Source organism: Furipterus horrens, unplaced genomic scaffold (assembly GCF_987537825.1).
Source record: "Furipterus horrens unplaced genomic scaffold, mFurHor1.1.pri manual_scaffold_7, whole genome shotgun sequence".
In the NCBI taxonomy this organism is placed as follows: Eukaryota; Metazoa; Chordata; class Mammalia; order Chiroptera; family Furipteridae; genus Furipterus; species Furipterus horrens.
Window position 1 is genome coordinate 93,366,126 of NW_028327177.1, and position 20,422 is coordinate 93,386,547.

Genomic DNA, 20,422 nt, shown 5'->3' on the forward strand with positions numbered 1-20,422 from the left:
TTTAATAATATTTTTTAAACTATATGTTTCAGAATTGATGGGGCCAAAAGAAATTTAGACAGAACACTGGATAAAAGGACACCTTTGTCACCAGAGCCAGATTATCCTCCAACTGTAAGTTTATGTTTTCTATTTAAAATGTTTATTCTTATACTGTTTTAATTCTTTTTTTTCTTTTTTAAGTATATTTTATTGATTATGTTATTACAGTAGTTCCAATATTTCCCCCTTTGCTCCCCTCTGTCCAGTACCCCTCTTCCCTCAGCAATCCCACCCCCCTTAGTTCATGTCCATGGGTCATGCATATAAATTCTTTGGCTTCACCCTTTCCTATATTATTCTTAACTTCCCCCTGTCTATTTTGTACCAATTGATTATGCTTCTTAATCCCTACCATATCCCCATTTCTCCCCCTCCCCCCTCCCAGCTGATAACCCTCCAAATGATCCCCATACCTATGATTCTGTTCCTATTCTGGTTTGCTTAGTTGGATTTTGTTTTTATTTTTTAATTCAGTTGTTGATAGTTGTTTGTTTTCATTTTATTGTTCAAAGTTTTGATCTTCTTTTTCTTAAGTATGTTCCTTTGACATTTCATATAATAATGGCTTGATGATGATGAACTCCTTCATCTTTACCTTGTCTGGAAAGCACTTCATCTGCCCTTCCATTCTAAATGATAGCCTTGCTGGATGTAGTAGTCCTGGTTGCAGATTGTCTTTCATCACATTCAATACTGCTTGCCAGTCTCTTCCTGCCTGCAAAGTGTCCGCTGAGAAATCAGCTGATAGTCCTATAGGCACCCCCTGTAGGCAACTCTCCGCCTCTCTCTTGCTGCCCCCAGGACTCTCTCTTTATCTTTCACCTTTGGCATCTCAATCATGATGCATCCTGGTGTGGTCCCCTCTGGGTCCAGCTCGCCCAGGACGCTCTGTGCTTCTCGGACCTGTATGTCCATCTCCTTTACAAAATTTGGGAAATTTTTCTCATTTTTTTCAATTTTTGCTTCCTCATTCTGCACTGGTTGACTCTTTTTTCTTCCTTATGTTCCAAATCATTGATTTGAGCCCTGGTTTCCTTCCCTTCACCTTTGGTTTTGTATGGATATTCCTTCATCTCACTTAGCATAGCCTTCACTTCTTCTCTTATGCATTTGCCATACTCAAGCATATCTGTCAAGCATGTGAGCATCTTTATCACCAGTGTTTTGAATTCTGCATCTGTTAGGTTGTCTTATCTCCTCATCTGTTAGGTTGGCTATTTCCTCGTCTCTTAGTTCTTCCACAGAAACCTTGATCTGTTCCCCCTTTTAGGCCATACTTCTCTCTCTCCTCATTCTGACAGGCTTCTGTGTTTGTTTGAGGCTTGATTTTCCCCAGTGGTGGGTCTGTGAGCTGCGCGGTCTGGTGAGGAGCTCAGAGCGCTCCCCAGGTGTCCCTCGTGACTTTAAAACATGTGACTGTACTTTCTGCCAGCCTGCTGCTGCTGCTGCCACCACACTGCATCCTCTCCACCCTGGCTGCGCCCCTCCTACCTGTCTGGATGAGTATTTCTTCTTTATATCTTTGTTTGCTGAACTTCCATGCAGTTTGATTTTCTGGAACTTCTGGTTGTTTCTAGTTTTGAGGTAGTTGTATTCATTCTTAGTGTGGAGGGAGATGCAGCATGTCTGGTTACGCCTCCATTTTGGCCAGAAGTCTACTGTTTTAATTCTTAATTATTTTAAGTCAATATCAATATAACTAGTATTTTAAAAAGAATATTACATATATTTGAAACTGCATTTTAATTAAAAATTAAATTAATTAAGTTTTTCTCTTCTTGATTTAATTGTCTTTTTTGTTTGCTTTTGACAGATGACCAGTGAAATTAAAAAGAAAGGAGTGAGTTCAATATTTTATATTTATTGTTTTTGAAAATATTCAAAGAAACTGTTACAAAAGATCACCTTCTAAGTGCCATTCCAGGAAAGAAAGAAATTTAGAGACTGAGATTTTTATTTTCTCTGCCCAAAGGAACAAACACATCATGGATGACAATATGAATTTTAAGTGCTTAATTGTTGTCACTTGCTTTTGGGGATTAGTTTTAAATATTATAGTTCTTATTCTAAAAAACTGAAAGGAAATTTCAAAGTAACAGTTATAAGGAAAATGCAGCTCCCTTTTTATTATCTTAATATTGATATAATGATGATTACTTACTAAGAATCTGGTGTATGCTAGTCACATGCTAGATATCAGGAAAAAATTAAAAAGAATTTTTTTATTTATTGTTTTTTTATTACAGTTGTCCCATTTCCCCCCTATTGTTGCCCCCCCACCCTACCCACCCCTTCTCCCGCAGTCAGTCCCCTCCCCGTTGTCCATGTCCATGGGTCATTTATACTAGTTCCTTAACTAGACCCTTTCTTTTCTAAGCCCCTTTCTTCCCCTCCCTCCTGGTCACAGTCTGCCTACTCCTTGTTTACATGCCTCTGGCTCAATTTTGCTCATTTGTTTGTGGTGTTCATTAGTTTCCTGTATTAGGTGATATATGGTATTTGTCTTTGTTGCCTGGCTTATTTTGCTAAGCATAAATCTTTCTAGTTCCATCCATGTTGTCACAAATGGTAGGAGTTCCTTCTTTCTACTGCATAGTATCTCATTGTGTAAATGTACCACAGGAAAACAGTATGGAATGTCCTTAAAAAACTAAAAATGGAACTGCTATTGATCCAGAGATTCCACTGCTAGGATTATACCTAAAGAATCCTGAAACACCAATTCAAAAGAACTTATGCACTCCTATGTTCATAGCAGCGCTATTTACAATATCCAAATACTGGGAACAGCCTAAGTGCCTGTCTGTAGATGAGTGGATAAAAGAAAAAAAATTTTTTTTAAAAGAAACTGCATGGGTAACAATAAGGGACTAGGATATAATTGATGAAAAGATGACAACATGAAAAATTTCTTTAATAGCAAAGGATATGGGAACTCATGGAGTTGGTTACACAAAAGAAGAATTTACACAACATGTTCCTAGATACAGGTACAGGTTTTCCAAGTTCCATAGTGTTCCCTTTGGCAATAGAGGACTGAAAATAACTCCAGATGGGTGGCAAATAAACACATGAAAGATATTCAACATCATTAGCCTTTAGAGAAGTGCAAATTAAAACCATGATGAATTATCACTACATCCCCATTAAAATGGCTGACATTAAAAAGTGACAATTTTAGCTGATTCTTGACATTGCTAACCACTCATTTCCATTTTATTCCCTTATTCTTTTTAAAGTATATTTTATTGATTATGTTGTTACAGTAGTCCAAATTTCTTTTCCCTTTGCTCCCCTCTTTCCAGTACCCCCTTCGCTCCAGCAATCCCACCCCCCTTAGTTCATGTCCATGGATCATGCATATAAGATCTTTGGCTTCACCCTTTACTATATTATTAACTTCTCTCTGACTATTTTGTACCAACTAATTATGCTTCTTAGTCCCTGCACCATTTCCCCATTTCTCCTCCTTCCTCCTCCCAGCTAATAACTCTGAAAATGATCCCCACACCTATGATTCTGTGCCTGTTCTTGTTGTTTGCTTAGTTGGATTTTGTTTTTATTTTTTAGATTCAGTTGTTGATAGTTGTGAGTTTGTTTTCATTTTAATGTTCATAGTGTTGATCTTCTTTTTCTTAAATAAGTCCCTTTAACATTTCATATAACAATGGCTTGGTGATGATGAACTCTTTCATCTTTACCTTGTCTGGGAAGCACTTTATCTGCCCTTTCATTTCAAATGATAGCTTTGCTGGATAGAGTAGTCTTGGTTGTAGGTCCTTGCTTTTCATCACATCGAATACTTCTTGACAGTCCCTTCTTCCCTGCAAAGTTTCTTTTGAGAAATCAGCTGATAGTCTTATAGGCACCCCTTTGTAGGCAACTCTCTGCTTTTCTCTTGTTGCTTTTAAGATTCTCTATTTATCTTGAACCCTTGGCATTTTAATTATAATGTGTCTTGGTGTGCTCCTCTTTGGGTCTAGCTTGTTTGGGACTCTCTGTGCTTCCTGGACTTGTATGTCTATTTCCTTCACCAAATATGGGAATTTTTCCTTCATTATTTTTTCACGTAAGCTTTCGATTTCTTGCTCTTCCTCTTCTCCTTCTGGCACCCTTATGATTTGGATGTTGGCACATTTAAAGTTGTCCCAGAGGTTCATAATTCTCTCCTCATTTCTTTCAATTGTTGTTTCCTCATTCTGTACTGGTTGACTGTTTTTTTCTTCCTTATGTTCCAAATCATTGATTTGAACCCTTGTTTTCTTCTCTTCACCATTGGTTTTGTGTGGATTTTCCTTCATTTTATTTAGCATAGCCTTCACTTCTCGTATGCGTTTGCCGTACTTAAGGATATCTGTTAAATCTGAGCATCTTTATCACCAGTGTGTTGAACTCTTCATCTGTTAGGTTGGCTATTCCCTTCTCATTGCTTAGTTCTCCCACTGAAACCTTGATCTGTTTTCTTTTTGCGGCCATATCTCTCTGTCTCCTCATCATGACCGGCTCCTGTGTTTGTTTGTCTCTGTTTCTTAGGTAGACCTGTAGCACTTGTTATGTTGTAAGGGGCAGAGCCTTAGGTATTCGTCAGTACACTGTCACCCATTTCACCACCTTGTTGTGCTGTATGTTGGGAGGGGTTTAAGAGGGAACAATGCTGCTTGCTCAGCATTCACCCCTTTTCCAGGCACTTCTCTCACCTCCGTATGGGTCTGGAGCCTCTCTAGCTGTTGCCCTGGCTGTCGTTCCCAGAGTGGGTGGGTCTGCAGATGTTCTAGGACCATGGGGGTCCTTTAAACAAGTGAACTCTGCTGAGAGACTGGCAGTTTCTTCCTCCGTCCCAACCCCCACTGGTTTACACAGTCAGAAACAATGAGACTTGATTTTCCCTGGGACTGTAAGCTGTGCAGTCTGGTCAGGACCTGGGAACACGCCCCAGGTGTCCCTCCTCACTTTTTAAAATGTGTGACTGTGCTTTCTGCTGGCCTGCTGCTGCCACCACCACCACCACACGCTGTCCTTTCTGCCCTGGCTCTACCCCTCCTACCTATCTGGATGACTATTTCTTCTTTATATCTTTGTTTGTTGGACTTCCATGCAGCTTGATTTTCTGGAACTTCTGGTTGTCTCTAGTTTTGAGGTAGTTGTTTTCCTTCTTAGTTGTGGAGGGAGACCCAGCGTGTCTGTCTAGGCCTCCATCTTGGCCAGAAGTCTCATGCCTAGTTTTTAAATATAATTATTTCAGAGCTTGACCCTGACCTGCTTCATAGAACTGCTAAATATTTAGGGGAATGAGAAAATATTTTCATTTTCCTGTAATTAATGTATTTATCCATGAGATATTTAATAAATGTTCACTCTATGTACTTGGTTCTATGCTAGATGCTGAAGACTGATGAACAAGACAGATATAGTTTTTTCCCTTATAGAGCTTATTCTTTAATGGCGAAGACATGTAGTAATCAAGTAAACAAATAAGTAAATTAAGTAATTGCAATTAAGTACTATGAAAGAAATACTGGGTAATGTGATAGTGAAGCAAGTTGTCAGAGAAGGCATATCTGAGATGGTGACATTTTGGAGACCAGGAAGGAGCTAAACGTGGAAAGACCTGGGGTTGACAATTTCCTAACAGAAGGAACAGCTAAGCTTAAAGTCTCCGAAGGACAAAACTATTTGGTTTGTTTCAGGAACTAAATGAAAACCAGCTTGACTGAACTAATGGGAGGATATCAAGTTAACTTGGAGTGGGAGTCAGAGGCCAGATCACAAGGGCCTTGTAGGCTATGGTAAGGAGTTCAGGTCTTATTCAGAGTACGGTGGGAAGTCATTGGAGGAATTTACTCATGGGACTCATACAATCTGACTTACATTTTAATGATAAAAGCATCTTGACGATGGTGTGACGAAAATCACTTTGATACTTTAGGAAATGGAGTATGGCCAGGGCAGGAGTAAAAAGCAGGAAGAACCACTTAGTTGTAGAAGATAACAGTTTAGGTGAGAGATGATCATAGTTTAGAATAGAGTGATAGAAACAGAGCCATAAGAAATTGATAGGTTCAGGATATATTTGGGATGTATAAATTATGAGACTTGTTGATAGATTGGATGTGGAGGGTGAAGAAAAGAGGAACCTAGAATGACTTTTAAGATTTTTGCCTGATTTTATAGGGTAATTGATGGTGTTTATTGAGATGGCTAAGACTGAATAAGGAACAGAGTAGGAGCTGGGGAGATCAAGAGATCTTGTTTGGTTGTGCTGGAGAGTTTAGGAAGAGCTTGGTTCTAGAGATATTGATTTAGGACCCATAAAGATACAGAAATGATATTTATCGTCATGGGACTAGGTGAAATCACATAGGGAGAAATGGAAGAGAAAGAGCAGGGAGGTAATCAGGGTCATTCCCAGACATAGGTCAGTCTATTGATATAGTGAGGGATTGGGGACCATCACAAGAGGTATTTTAGGCTCATCCTGTGTGATTCCTCTTCTAAGCATGGAATCAGTCATTTCTGCAAGGATTCCTTGCTCTCGTTAACAAAGAATTGTATTTAGAAATCATGATATTAGTGTTAGATGTGTTTCTTTCTCTTTTTTTGTTACCTTTTACTTTATTTTTTAAAAAATGATTTTTATTTTTCAATTACAATTGACATACAATATGTTATTAATTTTAGGTGTACAACATAGTGCATAGACAGTTATATAACTTACAAAGTGTTTACCCCATTAAATCTAGTACCCATCTGACACCATGTATAGTCATTACAATAGTATTTACTATATTTCCTATGCTATACTTTACATCCCCATGATGATGATTTTTCAAAACAATTTTTAATTTTAAAATTACAGTTGACATACAGTATTATATTAGTTTCAGGTGTACAACTCAGTGTTTAGACATTTATATAACTTATAAAGTGGTCATCCCAAAAATCTAGTATCCATTTATATTCCCTAAACTATAATTTACATCACCATGACTATTTTGTAACTAACAATTTGTGCTTCTTAATTTCTTCACCTTTCTCACCCAGCTCACAGCCTCCCTTTCCTAAGGCAACCATCAAAATGTTCTCTGTATCTATGAGTCTGTTTCTGTTGTTTGTTTGTTTTTTAGGTATCATATATAAGTGAAATCATATGGTATTTGTATTTATTTGACATCACACTCAGCACAAAACCTTCTATGTCCATCCATGTTGTTGCGAATGGCAAGATTTCATTCTTTTTTATGACTGAGTACTAATGTTCCATTGTATATCTTTTTTATCCATTTGTCTGTTGATGGGCACATACGTTGCTTCCATATCTCAGCTCTTGTAAATAATGCTGCAATGAACATGTGGATGCATATGTCTTTATGATTTAGTGTTTTGGGTTTCTTTGGATAAATACCCAGGAAGTGGAATTGCTGGGTCCTTTGTCTCTTGTTATATATAGACTTTGTTTTAAAGTCTATGTTGTCTGGTATAAATATTGCTACCCCAGCTTTTAAAAGAATTTTTATTTCATAAAGTATCTTTTTCTATCTTTTTACTTTCAGTCTGTGTGTGTATTTCGATCAGAAGTGAGTGTCTTTAGACAGCATATGTATGGATCTTGTTTTCTTATCCATTCAGCCACTCTGTGTCTTTTGATTGGAGCATTTAATCCATTTGCATTTAAAGTAATTGTTGCCATACCCTGGCAGGGTGGCTTGGTTGATTGAGCATTGTCCCTGTGCAACAAAAAGGTTGCGGGTTTGATTTCAGGGCACATGCCTGGGTTGTTGGTTCAGTCCCCACTGGTGCACATATGAGAGGCAGCCGATTGATGTTTCTCACATCAATGTTTTTTTCTCTTTCTCCCTCCCTTTCTCTCTCTAAAATCAGTGAACGTATCCTCTGGTGAGGATTAAAAAATACTGTGATAGAGTGATTGTTTTCTTGACTGGGTAGCTCAGTTGGTTAGAGCATCATTCAGGTAATCAAGGTTGTGAGTTTGATCCCTGGTCAGGACACATAACAAAAATCAAATCAATATTTCTCTCTCTCTCTCTTCTTTTCTCTCTCTCTCTTTCTCTCTCTCTTATCCCCCTTCTTCTCTCTCTAAAATCAATAAAAAATAGAAAAGTAATTGTTGAAAGATATGTATTTATCATCATTTTGTTTATATTTTTGATTCCTCCTCCTCCTCCTTTTTTCTTCTAAGTATACCCTTTAACATTCTTTGTAATACTGGTTTGGTGGTGATGAACTCATTTAGTCTTTTCTTGTCTGGGAAGCTCTTTATCTTTCCTAAATCAGCAGTCCTCAACCTTTTTGGCACCAGGCAACAGTTTTGTAGAAGACAATTTTTCTACAGACAGGGGTAGAGAAGAGGGGGGACAGGAGGTGAAGCTCAGGTGGTATTGCCAATGAGCAAAGCTTCGCTCTTTGCTTGCTCTCCTATTGCAACAGGAGGTGGGGCTCCCCAGCCACTCACCTCTTGCTGTGTGGCTGGTTCCTAACAGGCCATGCACACATCAGTACCCGTCTGCAGCCTGGGAGTTGAGGATCCCTGTTCTAAATGATATTCTAAATGATAGCTTTTCTGGGTGAAGTAATCTTGGTTTTAGGTTCTTGCTTTTCATCACTTTGAATACTTTATGCCAGTTCCTTCTCTGTTGAGAAATCAATTGACGGTCTATGGCAGCTCCCTTGTTAAGTAACTGCTTTTCTCTTGCTGATTTTAAGATACTCTCTTTGTCTTTAACGTTTGGCATTTTAATTATGCTGTATCTTAGTGTGGGCCTCTTGGGTTTATCTTGTTTAGGACTCTGTGCTTCCTGAACTTGTGTGTCTATTTCCCCAAGTTGGGGAAATTCTGTTATTAGTTTTTCAAATAGGTTTTCAATTCCTTGCTCTCCCTCTTCTCTTTCTGGCACTCATATGTTGCAAATGTATGCTTAGCATTGTCCCAGAGCCCCATTAAACTCTTCTCATTTTTGGATTCTTTTCTTTTTGATGTTTTGATTGGGTGTTTTCTGCTACCTTATCTTTCAAATCACTGATTTGATCCTCAGCTTCATCTAACCTATTATTCCTCCTAGTGTATTCTTTATATTGTATGTATTTATTTTTATTTATTGATTTGAGAGAGAGGAAAGGAGAGAGAGAGAAAGACAAAAAAACATCAATTTGTTTTTCTACTTATTTATGCATTCATTGTTTGATTCCTATATTGAACCTGCAACCTTGGCATATTGGGACAACACTAACCAACTGAGCTAATGGCCAGGGCCTTCTTATGTATTCTTTATTTCATTTATTTTATTCTTCATTTCTGATTGGTCCTTTTTTGTTTTGTATCTCCAGTTTTATGTTTCCTATTTCTGTGTTGAACTTCTCACTGAGTTAGTTGATCTGTTCTTCTTCTAAGAACCTCACTCATCCTTATAGCCAGTGTTTTGAATTCTGCATCTGGTAGATTGCTTGTCTTCATTTTATTTAGTTCTTTCTCTGGTGTTTTGTCCTGTACTTTCATTTGGGACATGTTTCTTTGTCTCCTCATTTTGGCAGCCTCCCTGTATTTGTTTCTATGTATTAAGTAGATCTGCTATGTCTCCAAGTTTTGGTAGAGTGGTCTTATATAGTAGGTGTCCCTTGGGGCCCAGTGTGCAGTCTCCCAGTCACCTACGTGGGGTGCTCCAGGTGTGCTCCTCATGTGGGCTGTGTGCATCTTCTTGTTGTAATTGAACCTTGATTGCTGTTGGCATGCCAGTGGGAGGGATTGACTCCCAGGTTGAGTGGCTACGAGGACTGGTTGCCACTACAGCAGAGAAGCTGCTGTGCAGGGGTCCAGCCCAGCAAACAGGATTCTGGGCTCTGGTACCCGCTCAGTCCAAACCTTGGGTGTATTGTTTGTGTAGGTGGTTAGGTGGTGCTCTGTCATGGTCTGCAGCTCTCCACTGGGTACGCTGGCTCTGAGGCCTCCCAGGAGGTGCAGGAAGACAGTCAGCTGTTGCCTGTTCCCTGTCTGGGCCACCTAACATGAACTATAAAGCCATCTGCACATGTTTGCTGCTTGTACTGGGATTAGAGGTGTGTGGGAGAGGTTAAGCCAAGAACTAAGGCTTGCTGCCACTATTGCCAGGCATGGGGCTGCTTAGCAAGAGGTATGGGGTCATGCTGAGGTCATATCCTGCTTTTCAGGGGTTTGTAGACCTTTGAGAGATTTAGGAATGTCTGCAGCATGTGTTCCAAGACAGGTCATTTGTATGGAAACACCACTGGAAGCAGCTTGACTGGATCCCCAAGTTGGGTGGGGCAGGGTGTCAGGGAATCTCTAGGGTGGGAGAACTTTATGAGCTAGGTTGATGAAGACAGCTATGGCACCCATCTGTGCCTGATGGGGCAGGAGGTGGGGGGCTCAGCAAAGAACACTGAGAAACCTGGCTTTTATGAACCACAATTATTTAATTAGTTTTAAAAATTCTAAAATATACATAAGCAGTTGTAAAATTGTTAACTCACATCACTGTGAAAAACAAACCTATCCACTATAGTTCAATATTTTCTATAATTTTTTATATTTATCTTGAAGGTATATAGTCAAAATGCTGTGTTCAACATTACTCTGGTCAGTTCTACCTCTCTGTTAGTGTGGCTATGTTATTAATTTGAAATCCAGTTAGCTTCATTTCTTTGTTTGTTTCTCATTTTGTGTTTCTCCCCCCCCCCCCCCAATTCTTACTGATTTTCTTTACTTATATTTTGAACATGTGAAACAATAGCATGGCTTAAAAGTCATAATATAGCAAAACATATACTCTCTTCTCTTTTATCCTCTTCCCATCCCCCCTTACTTTCTACCCATTCCATTTCTATCTATTTGTATAACCAATCTCATTAATTTCTTGTTTACTTTTCCTGTGTTTAAATTTTCATATAGGAACATATATATGTGTTATTTTTCTTTGACACAAAATGCACCATACTATATTCTTTTGCCTTTTGTTTATCTTAGAACTCATTTCATATCAGTTCATAGAGATCTTCTTCATTCTTTTTTTTCTAGCTTTATTGAGATATAATTGATATATAACATTGTGTAAGTTTAAGGTGTAAAACATGTTGATTTGATTCTCTCATTCTTTTTTTTTTACTGCTGCACAGACTACCAATGTGTGGATATATGATCATTTATTCAACCCCTTTAAATGCTTCCAATAACCTTGTGTATGTGTGTTTTCTTATTGTTGGAGGTATAGTTTCAGTTTCTAAAAGTGGGACTTCTGGGTCAGTGTGTAGTTTTGTTAGATATTGCAAAATTTATTTCCACAGGAGTTGTGCCAATTTGCCTTCCTACTCACAGTTTATGAAAGTGGCTGCTTCTCCATAGTCTCACCAAAGAATGTGGGGGTCATAATTTTATTTTTTGTCTGTTGGGTGACAAATGGGATCTCAGGGTAGTTTAAATTTGTTTTGTCTAATTATGAATAAGATCAAACATTTTTCATATGTTTAAAGGCTGGGCCCCTGCACAGCAGCCAGGGTCAGAATTTTTCAATCATTTTTTTCCTTTTTGTATCTGGAATTTGAAGCATAGAACATTTTTCAATACACTTAAGTTATAGAAAAATTTATTCTTGTCTCCTAATCTTTATATCACTGTTTATTTTAAATCCCTAAACTACTTGGAATTTATTCTTGTGTATAGTGTGAGATATTGATTACATTTATTTTTTTTTCAAATGGCTAACCAGAAAAATAGTATATGATTCTACTTATATGAGGTATTGAGAGTAGTCAAATTCATAGAAACAGAAAATAGAACAGTGGTTGCCAGGCCCTGGGGGGAGAGGTAACTGGGAAGTTGTTGTTTAATACGTTTCAGTTTTGAAAGGTGAAAGAGTTCTGGAGATTGATTGCACAACAATGTACAAATACTTAACACTGTTAAACTAAACACTTAAAAATGATTAAGAAAATAAATTTTGTGTTAGTTGTATTTTACAATTTTAAAAAATTAAGAGAAAAATAAGACCAAACCCCAGTAGAAAAATAGGCAGAAGATATGAACAAACATTTGACAACAAAAATGAAGGGTGTTAGACAAAGGTTCTTTGTTTTGCCTTGAGAAAATGAAAAGTATACTAAGAGCATTAAGTAGGCAAGAACTCATCATGAATACAGAAGAACATAAACTGATATCTTTGTAATTTTGGGTAAAATATTTTAATTCTGAAATTATGTTATTTTGCAAGATATTTTTCTTCTGAAAAAATGTTGTCTTTAGAACACAGAGCTCAGTAGTTACATTGAAATGCTATACCTTTTAGAACATTTAATTTTTTCTTTTATGTTCTCAGTTCAACTATATTTATATGAAGCAATGTGTTGAAAGTAGTCCTATAGTACCTATTCAGCAGGAATGGCTGGATCATATGTTAATGCTGATACCTGAGTCTTTAAAGGAAGGGGAAAAAAGAGAAGAACTCATTCAAAATCTTCTAAGTGAGGTGTCAAGTGACTTTGAAAAAAGCATGAAGAGATATTTGGGTAAGTAATATATAACACCTTTCCTTCCTGCCCTTCCCAATGAAAAGCAGAAACACAAATAATGAATGTTATATATTTAGTTATATGTATTCTTAGATATTATTTTTACTTAAGTGCTTATTTAAGTGCTTATTTTGAGCATATAATGTCAAAATATTTGTAATTTAAGGGCATTTTTATATGCTTATTATTCAAGGGTAATTTTTATATGCTTATTAGCTAAATAGCCTTTTGGTTGTTCACATTGTCTTTATAGTTGTTGCCATACAGTTATTGGGTTGTAAGATAATACTTATGGGTTTGGGGAGATTTATTAGGGATGTAACCTTTGCAATTTTTATTGGAATAAATTTTCTTAAGTGGCCATGCTAGTGATTTTTGAGTAGATGGAAAGCAAAACACTGAGAACTTATTAAAGCTTTACTATATTCACCTCCAAAGTAAGGCCAAAATAAGTATCAAGAACATGTTTTTGTTTCAAATAAAGGAATTTTTCTTATACTGATTTTAATGCATAGTAAACTGAATCATCCAATATCAAAAGTTACAGACTTTGATTTGAGTGGGTCTTACAAGGATTTTCAAGAAGTATTAATACATATATATGCATTTTAGTAAAGAGTGTTCTCGTGAAACCTCCAGTTAAATGGCTTGAAGATGAAGGAGGCCCTTTACCTGAATCTCCTGTGTGAGTAAACTATTTTTAAAACAGTGCTGCATCTAGGTTTTGATAATAGATTGAAAATAAACTGATCTTACATTTAATTCTACAACTTTGAAACTCAAAGGTATTTTGAACACACCTAAAAAAAAAAAATAGTACTACTGTTTTTTCCCTCCCCTGAGTATCCCCTATACTATACTTGTCTAGTTGTTGCCTACACAATTAGGGAAACCTATATATAGTTCAGCTTGACCTTAAGTAAGCTTCCCTGTATGCCAGATAGATTCTTCCATCCCTTCTCCCCAATACTAAGGACTGCATTCATTTATCTCTATGCAAGGTAACCGTACCAGAGCAGAGTAGATGTTAGCAGGGCACTCATGCCTGGCACATCAGTCTTCCTTACCCACATATGATCTCTGTTCTCAGTAAGTTGGTTACCAGAGGGGAAGGGAACGAGGGCAGGATGAAGAGAGTAAAGGGAGTCTAATATTTGGTAACCGAAGAACACTAGACTTAGGGTGGTGAACACACAATAGAATATACAAATGGTGTATTATAAAGTTGTACACCTGAAACTTCATATGTTATTAATGTTACTCCAATAAATTTAATTTTTTAAAAATTAATTTTTTTAAATTGATTCTAGAAAGAGGTAAGGGAGAGAGAAAAAGAGGGAGAGACATTGATGTGAGAAACTTTGATTGGTTGCTGTTTGCAGGTGCTTCGACTGGAGGCCAAACCTGCAACCAAGGCCTGTGCCCCAACTAGGAATCGAAGTGGGACCTTTTGATTTGCAGGATGATGACCAACCAACTGAGCCACATTGGCCAGGGCCAATAAATTTAACTTTAAAAGTATTTTTTTAAATGGCTCTGTTCTTCCTTAAGATAATGCACTCTCAAGATCTTGATGTATTTTTATTACATGCATATCTCCTAAGGTTCCCATGGCTGACCACATTTCCCTCTACTCAATCCCCTGTCTTCTCACTTTAATACTAATTTCATCTTATAAGTATTATTTCTAAAATTTAGAGTATATTGTTTGGGTCCTGTTTAATGTGATGTATTGCTTTTCCAGAGGCCTGGATTATTCTAATCCTTGGCATTCTAGTTATCTGCAGACAAGAAGACAAATATTAGCTAATTTGCACATTGTTCATCCAGTTATGAAAATGTTACTGGACCTTGGTTATATGACATTTGGTAATACAGTTTTGCTGGACTTAACAGGAATTAGGTAAAATCCCGTATTTATTAATACATTTACAATTTGAATGTCTCCAGTTCTTTCTATTTTTGACTATATAATTTTTAAAACTGATTGATAAATCTTCAGAACTTTTCTTTAGATTTCAGAAAAAGTTTAATTTATCTTACTTGTTTTAACAATTGCATATCAAGACCAATATCTATCATTTGCTTTAAAATCATTTTTATTTTTCTCATAAATAGAGCTAAAGGCCCAATTGATTGTGAATCACTGAAAAATGATCTATCAATACAAGCTAGAAAGGCGGAAGAGAACATAATGAACACATGGTATCCAAAGGTTATAAGTCTTTTTACCAAGAAGGAAGCACTAGATGGCATTAAACCTGAAAAATTGGATGCGTTTTATAACTGTGTTTCCACACTTATGTCAAATCAAGTAAATATGTTTTTATATTTTAAATAATAATGTTATTAAATTAATTTTGTATTTAAAATACTAAACTATTAAAAATTCTAATTATTACTTAAAATTTATTAATTTTAAATTGTTTTATTATTATTATTTTAAGTTCTGTTTAGACATAGTGCTAAGTAATTATTTTGAAGTAAATTATAAAAATCATTTTTACTATAATTTTACTTAAATAAATTAAGCAGAAAAATTGTTTATTTCTGAAGTAATCTAAAATGAGAGGAAAGTGTAGAAGTATGTGTCAATATTCTGAGTGATTATTGGGCTCATGTTTAAAGACTATAAGTTAATTATCTATACCTTTATTGGAGTATATTAACCAAAGGACTATCTTAGTAAATGTATTTTTGAATTTATGAAATTCTAAATTGATTGATTCTCATTTTGGTCTCAGTAAAATTTTGGTCAAAATGTTATTGATCATCTTCAAATGACAAACAAAAAGAGAATATTAATTTTATGCAATTATATTTATGGGCTTCTCAGGTTTTTACTATTGTAGAAATACACTTCTAGAAAAATAGTTTTGAATAAAAACGTTCCCTGGTGGATGGTAAAAATCTCCAAAGATTCCATGTATTTTGCAATGTATCTAGTATGTAACACTATAACTAATATACATGATTTGCTTTCTATCTTTATCCCCTTAAGACAGCTATGATCATTTGATAGGAAGTAAAGAGATGAGGAACATTTTGAAGATTATTTAGATCTATATTTGTCTGCTTGGGTAAATTTCCAATAGTTGGTTCTTTACAATAACACATTATTCATACGTTAGTAACTTATTGTGCACATTTCTAAGTTCCAGTGGTTTCTCCCTCACTTACTGGTGTGCTGGGAATCTGCTTCTTCAGAAAAAAGAGCAAACACAACAATCCTAATTTTGCTAATTTCCATGGTGTACATATTCCCACCGTGGTGATTTTCAAGCATCCATGGGTTTAGTAACTGGCTCACAAAAATTTTGAATATTAAACAATTGGCTCTAGTGACAATAGCTGCTAGTTGTCACTTTACCACTGTTCTTCATCCCATGTGCTTGTCACCCCATGACACCTTTACCCTCAGGTATCAGGCCTCTCCTCCTCTCAGTCTTCACTGTGTTGTTTCATCTTCTGGAATGTTTTCTGTTCCAGGGACAAAATTACTAGAGAATGGGGAAGATTCTTCTAAGATTCCATTTTAAGATTGTTGATATTCTATAAAAAACTTAAAGTTTGCATATATTTTTCTATTTATTATTTTAGAATACATTTTATTAAGAACATAGTGTGCTGAATGAAGATAATTTTCAGGACCAAATGGATTGTCACAATGACTTAATTATAGACCATAAGTTCACTGATTTTAGTTAAAGGTTACTTTCTAAAATAATAGTAATATCATATCATGCAGCTAAAGGATCTCTTAAAGAGAACTGTAGAAGGATTTGTAAAACTCTTTGACCAAGAAGATCAACGAGGGCTGCCAATATTTAAGATGGAATTGACATTTGATGATGCTAAAATGGAATTCTACCCTACTTTTCAAGATTTGGAAGATGTCGTTTTGGGTTTGGTAGAGCGAATAGCTGAAGCTCTGCAGGTATTAGTTTATCCTTACCTATCAGGTTTCTTTATATGGCTCTTTTTCAAATTTTTAAATTGAGTAGAAGCTCCATAAAGTATTTATGTATATAAAATATTATAATTCTTTGTTTTATTTCCATACTTCAAGTCATTTTACATTTAAAAAAATAAGTGTTTTCTCTTTGAGAAAGTCTCCTGGCTGAAGATAACATTCACCCCTTATGAGTTTTATTGTACAATAGTCATGATACTTTTGTGTGTCTCCTCTTCCTTAATGAGTTGTAAACTATTTAAGTACAAGATCCAAGTTATGTTTGTTTTTTCCAGAGCTTTCTAGTATAGTCACTTTGACAATTATAGTTACTCAATAAATATTTGTTGGTTGGTAGAAAACTAGCGCAACTTGTTTATACTACACTAAAAACTATACAACTTTAAATCATTATTTGCATCAAGTTACCTTTTCTTTAGCAACTGAAACCTGAAAAGAAATGTTCAAAAACATAAGATCTACACATAGAGCAATCACACAGAGATTTATTTTATAAAATGTCATTTTTATTTATGTTAGAATGTCCAGACAGTACCCTCTTGGCTCTCAGGAACTTCAACAACTGTAAATCTTGACACAGAACTTCCTGAACACATGTTACAGTGGGCTCTTGATACACTGAAGGTGGCAGTACATCATAACTTAGAAGGCGCAAGACAACATTATGAGACATACGGTATATGTGACAAAAATATTATACCTTTTTTATAAAAGAATGATACTTTATTTTTACTAGAATTTGGTCAGATATTTGGTTGTATGGGGCTGCCATGAAAGAGCAGGAAGACCCAGAAGTTAGCATGGACATGGCTTTTCACAACATGAAGGGTTAAATCTAAGAAACTTGAATTCTGTTCTCTGGTCCAAAGGGCAAATGTTAACTGTAGCAGAGTGATAAAGCCAAAAAAATAGAAAGCAGAGATGTTGGAATAAGGATAAAGCTAAATCCAGGGTGAAAACAAGGTAATTTTTAAGAATAGTTTTGAAGAGCCTGCAGCTCATTTTTATAGTCTCCTCAAGTGTGTATGAGATCAGGATAGATAATTGTTATTTGAGAGTTTCTTAAGCAAAACCAATTATTAACTGGCTTATTTGTATTTTTAAGTTATTTTAAGATCATTACATACCCTATTATCTTTATTTTAAAACATCTGTGTTTAACCAGGTTTGCTTAAGCCTATTTTATTTTATCCTATTTTTATTAATGCATGTTAATACTTTATTAATAATAATATTTCATTAAATCGACTACTCTGTTCTATGATCAATCATATAAAAAAAGCACTTGATATTTTTAAAGGGGTATTATTGAGATTTAAATTAGATTATTCATTTTCAGTTGAAAAATATAATTGGCTTCTTGATGGCACTGCAGTTGAGATGATAGAGACTTTTCAGGCAGAAGATCATACTTTTGATGAATACACAGAGGTAAGTGGCAATTCTGTTTTTCATTAATGCCTTTTGAATTATAAAAAAATTATAATATTTTTATTCTAGAAAATAAAAGCTTCAATTAAAGTTAGTAGAGTTTCTTATTCAAAACATCATTTTAGTAAACTTAACAGATTCCCTTGATAATTTATTTTATCATTAATTTAATTTATTTACTCATTCATTGATTCAGCAAAATTTCTTCATCACGTTTAGACACTTAGCAAGATTTTGGTGATAAAAAACAAACAAACAAACAAAAAACATTAACATTGTTCTCAGAAGATTATATTTGGCCTGGAAGCCAGACATAGAAATAACAACTATGGTATATTGATGTAAGTACTGGAATATAGATATGGACGAAGTGCTGGAGAAGCACAGAAGAGGGAATGATTGCTTTTGCTTTGGGAAGTTGATGAAGGTTTTTTAAAGTAGTAAAAAGTGAGCTAGGCTTTGAAGTAGATGTGTATAGGTGCATTTAGAATATGAAGTTGGAAATGTAAGTTGGTGCCGTAGGTGGAAATCTTCAGGTATCTTTGCTGAAGAGTTTGTACTTTGTTTTGGAGGCTTTTAGCCATTGAAGTAATAATATACTTGGATCTGAGTTTCAGAAAGATAATTCGGGCAGCAGTGGGGAAGACAATTGAATGAGAAAAAGATTCCTACCTCCTGAAGCGACCTTATTCTGTTGATTAAAATTAGGCTTTTGTTTCTTCATTTTCTCTTTTTTTACAGTAATTTTTCCAATATTTTATTATGAAATATTTAAACATATAGAGAAATTGAAGAAATTTTATGCAAGTCCCACCCAGAGTCTAACATTTTACTGTTTGCTACATCACATATTTATTCATTAATTCATTTCCCTTTCCATCCTTGATTAATTTCAAGAGTGATTAACTTAAAAAAAACCAGCTTCACTGAAGTTTTTTGTTTTTTTTTTTTTCCAACTTGGATATTTTTATTTTTTTAATTTTTTTTAATGTGTTTTATTGATTACAGTGTTACATTTGTTCCAATTTCCCTTCCCTCTGCTCCCCTTCACCTGGTGGCCCCCCTCCCTCCCCTTGTCCCCCCCTTTTAGTCCATGTCCACTGGTTGTACATATAGTTCTTCTCAACCTCTCTCTGTCTATTCCATTCCCTCCTATGATGTTTCTTAATTCCTATACCATCTCCCTCCCTCTCCCCCTTCCCTGCTGACCTCCCCCCAATATGCTCCCCATACCTATAGTTCTTTTTCCACTCTCATTGCCTATTTAGTTTGCCTTTGCTTCGATTCCCTAGCTTCTATTGTTTCTTGTGATGCAGTTTTCATTTTAGTGTTCATAGTTTTGATCTTCTTTTTTCTAAACCAGTCCTTTTAACATCTCATATAACAGTGGTTTGGATCTAATGAACTCTTTCAGTTTTATTTTGTCCTGGAAACACTTTCTCTGCCCTTCTATTTTGAATGACAGCTTCGCTGGATAAAGTATTCATGGTTGTAGATTTTGGATTTTCATTCCTTTGAATATTTCTTGCCAGTCCCTTCTTGCCTGCAGGGTCTGCCTTGAGAAGTCAGCTGATAGTCTAATTGGGACCCCTTTGTACATGATTCTTTTCTTCTCTCTTGCTGCTTTTAAGATTCTCTCTTTATCTTTAACTTTTGACGTTTTGATTATAATGTGTCTTGGAGTGGTTCTCCCTGGGTCCAATTGTTTTGGAACTCTCTGTGCTTCCTGGACCTGTAAGTCTATTTCCTTCCCCAAGTTTGGGAAGTTCTGCTTTATTATATTTTCACTTAATTTTTCAGCTTCTAGTTCTTCTTCTTTGCCCTCTGGCAATCCGATAATTCATATATTCGATCTCTTATAGCTGTCCCAGAGGTTTCTGATCCTCTCATCATTTTCCTTGCTTCCCGTTTCCGCTCTCTGCACTGGTTGACTGTTTGTTCCTTCTCTATGTTCTGGTTTGTTGATTTGAACTCTGGATTTTATTTCCTTACCATCTGTCTCACATGAGGTTTTGTTCCTTTCAGTATGAGTGTTTTTCAATTCTTTCTCATCTTTTTCCAGATCTTTTGTTAATTCTGTAAGCCACCTGATAACAATGGCCCTGAACTGAGCCTCTGACAGGTTTCTTATTTGTTCATCTGTCAGGTTCTTCATCTGTTGCCTGGTGAGCTGCACTACCGGGATTTCTGTAGATGTCTGCCTCATTTTGACAGATGCGTTTTGTTTTCTTGGGCCCGCTATAGGGGGCAATGCCTGTGTACTCGTCACAACCCAGCGACCAGTGGCGGTCCGCAATCTTTTTCGCTGTGCTGTGGCACTTTGTCGTCACTACCCAGCGACCAGTGGCTATCCACAACCTATTTTGCAGCGCCGTGGCTCTTTGTGTGGGGGCGGGGGTCCAAGATGGATTCCCGCAGTTATTCTGCTAGGAGACTGGGATCCGT

The 20,422-nt window shown here is 36.0% G+C and overlaps 1 protein-coding gene across 1 annotated transcript in view; it reads left to right on the forward strand.

Moving 5' to 3' along the window:
• DNAH12 (dynein axonemal heavy chain 12) overlaps positions 1–20,422 on the forward strand; it is a 291,227-nt gene that overhangs the window by 16,023 nt on the left and 254,782 nt on the right. The window contains exons 2-10 of the mRNA XM_090282944.1: positions 33–114; positions 1,856–1,882; positions 12,381–12,570; positions 13,186–13,258; positions 14,318–14,476; positions 14,692–14,887; positions 16,322–16,510; positions 17,066–17,222; positions 17,886–17,977. Of these exons, the coding sequence (XP_090139070.1) occupies positions 33–114; positions 1,856–1,882; positions 12,381–12,570; positions 13,186–13,258; positions 14,318–14,476; positions 14,692–14,887; positions 16,322–16,510; positions 17,066–17,222; positions 17,886–17,977 (1,165 nt within the window). The remainder of the gene's footprint in view (positions 1–32; positions 115–1,855; positions 1,883–12,380; positions 12,571–13,185; positions 13,259–14,317; positions 14,477–14,691; positions 14,888–16,321; positions 16,511–17,065; positions 17,223–17,885; positions 17,978–20,422) is intronic.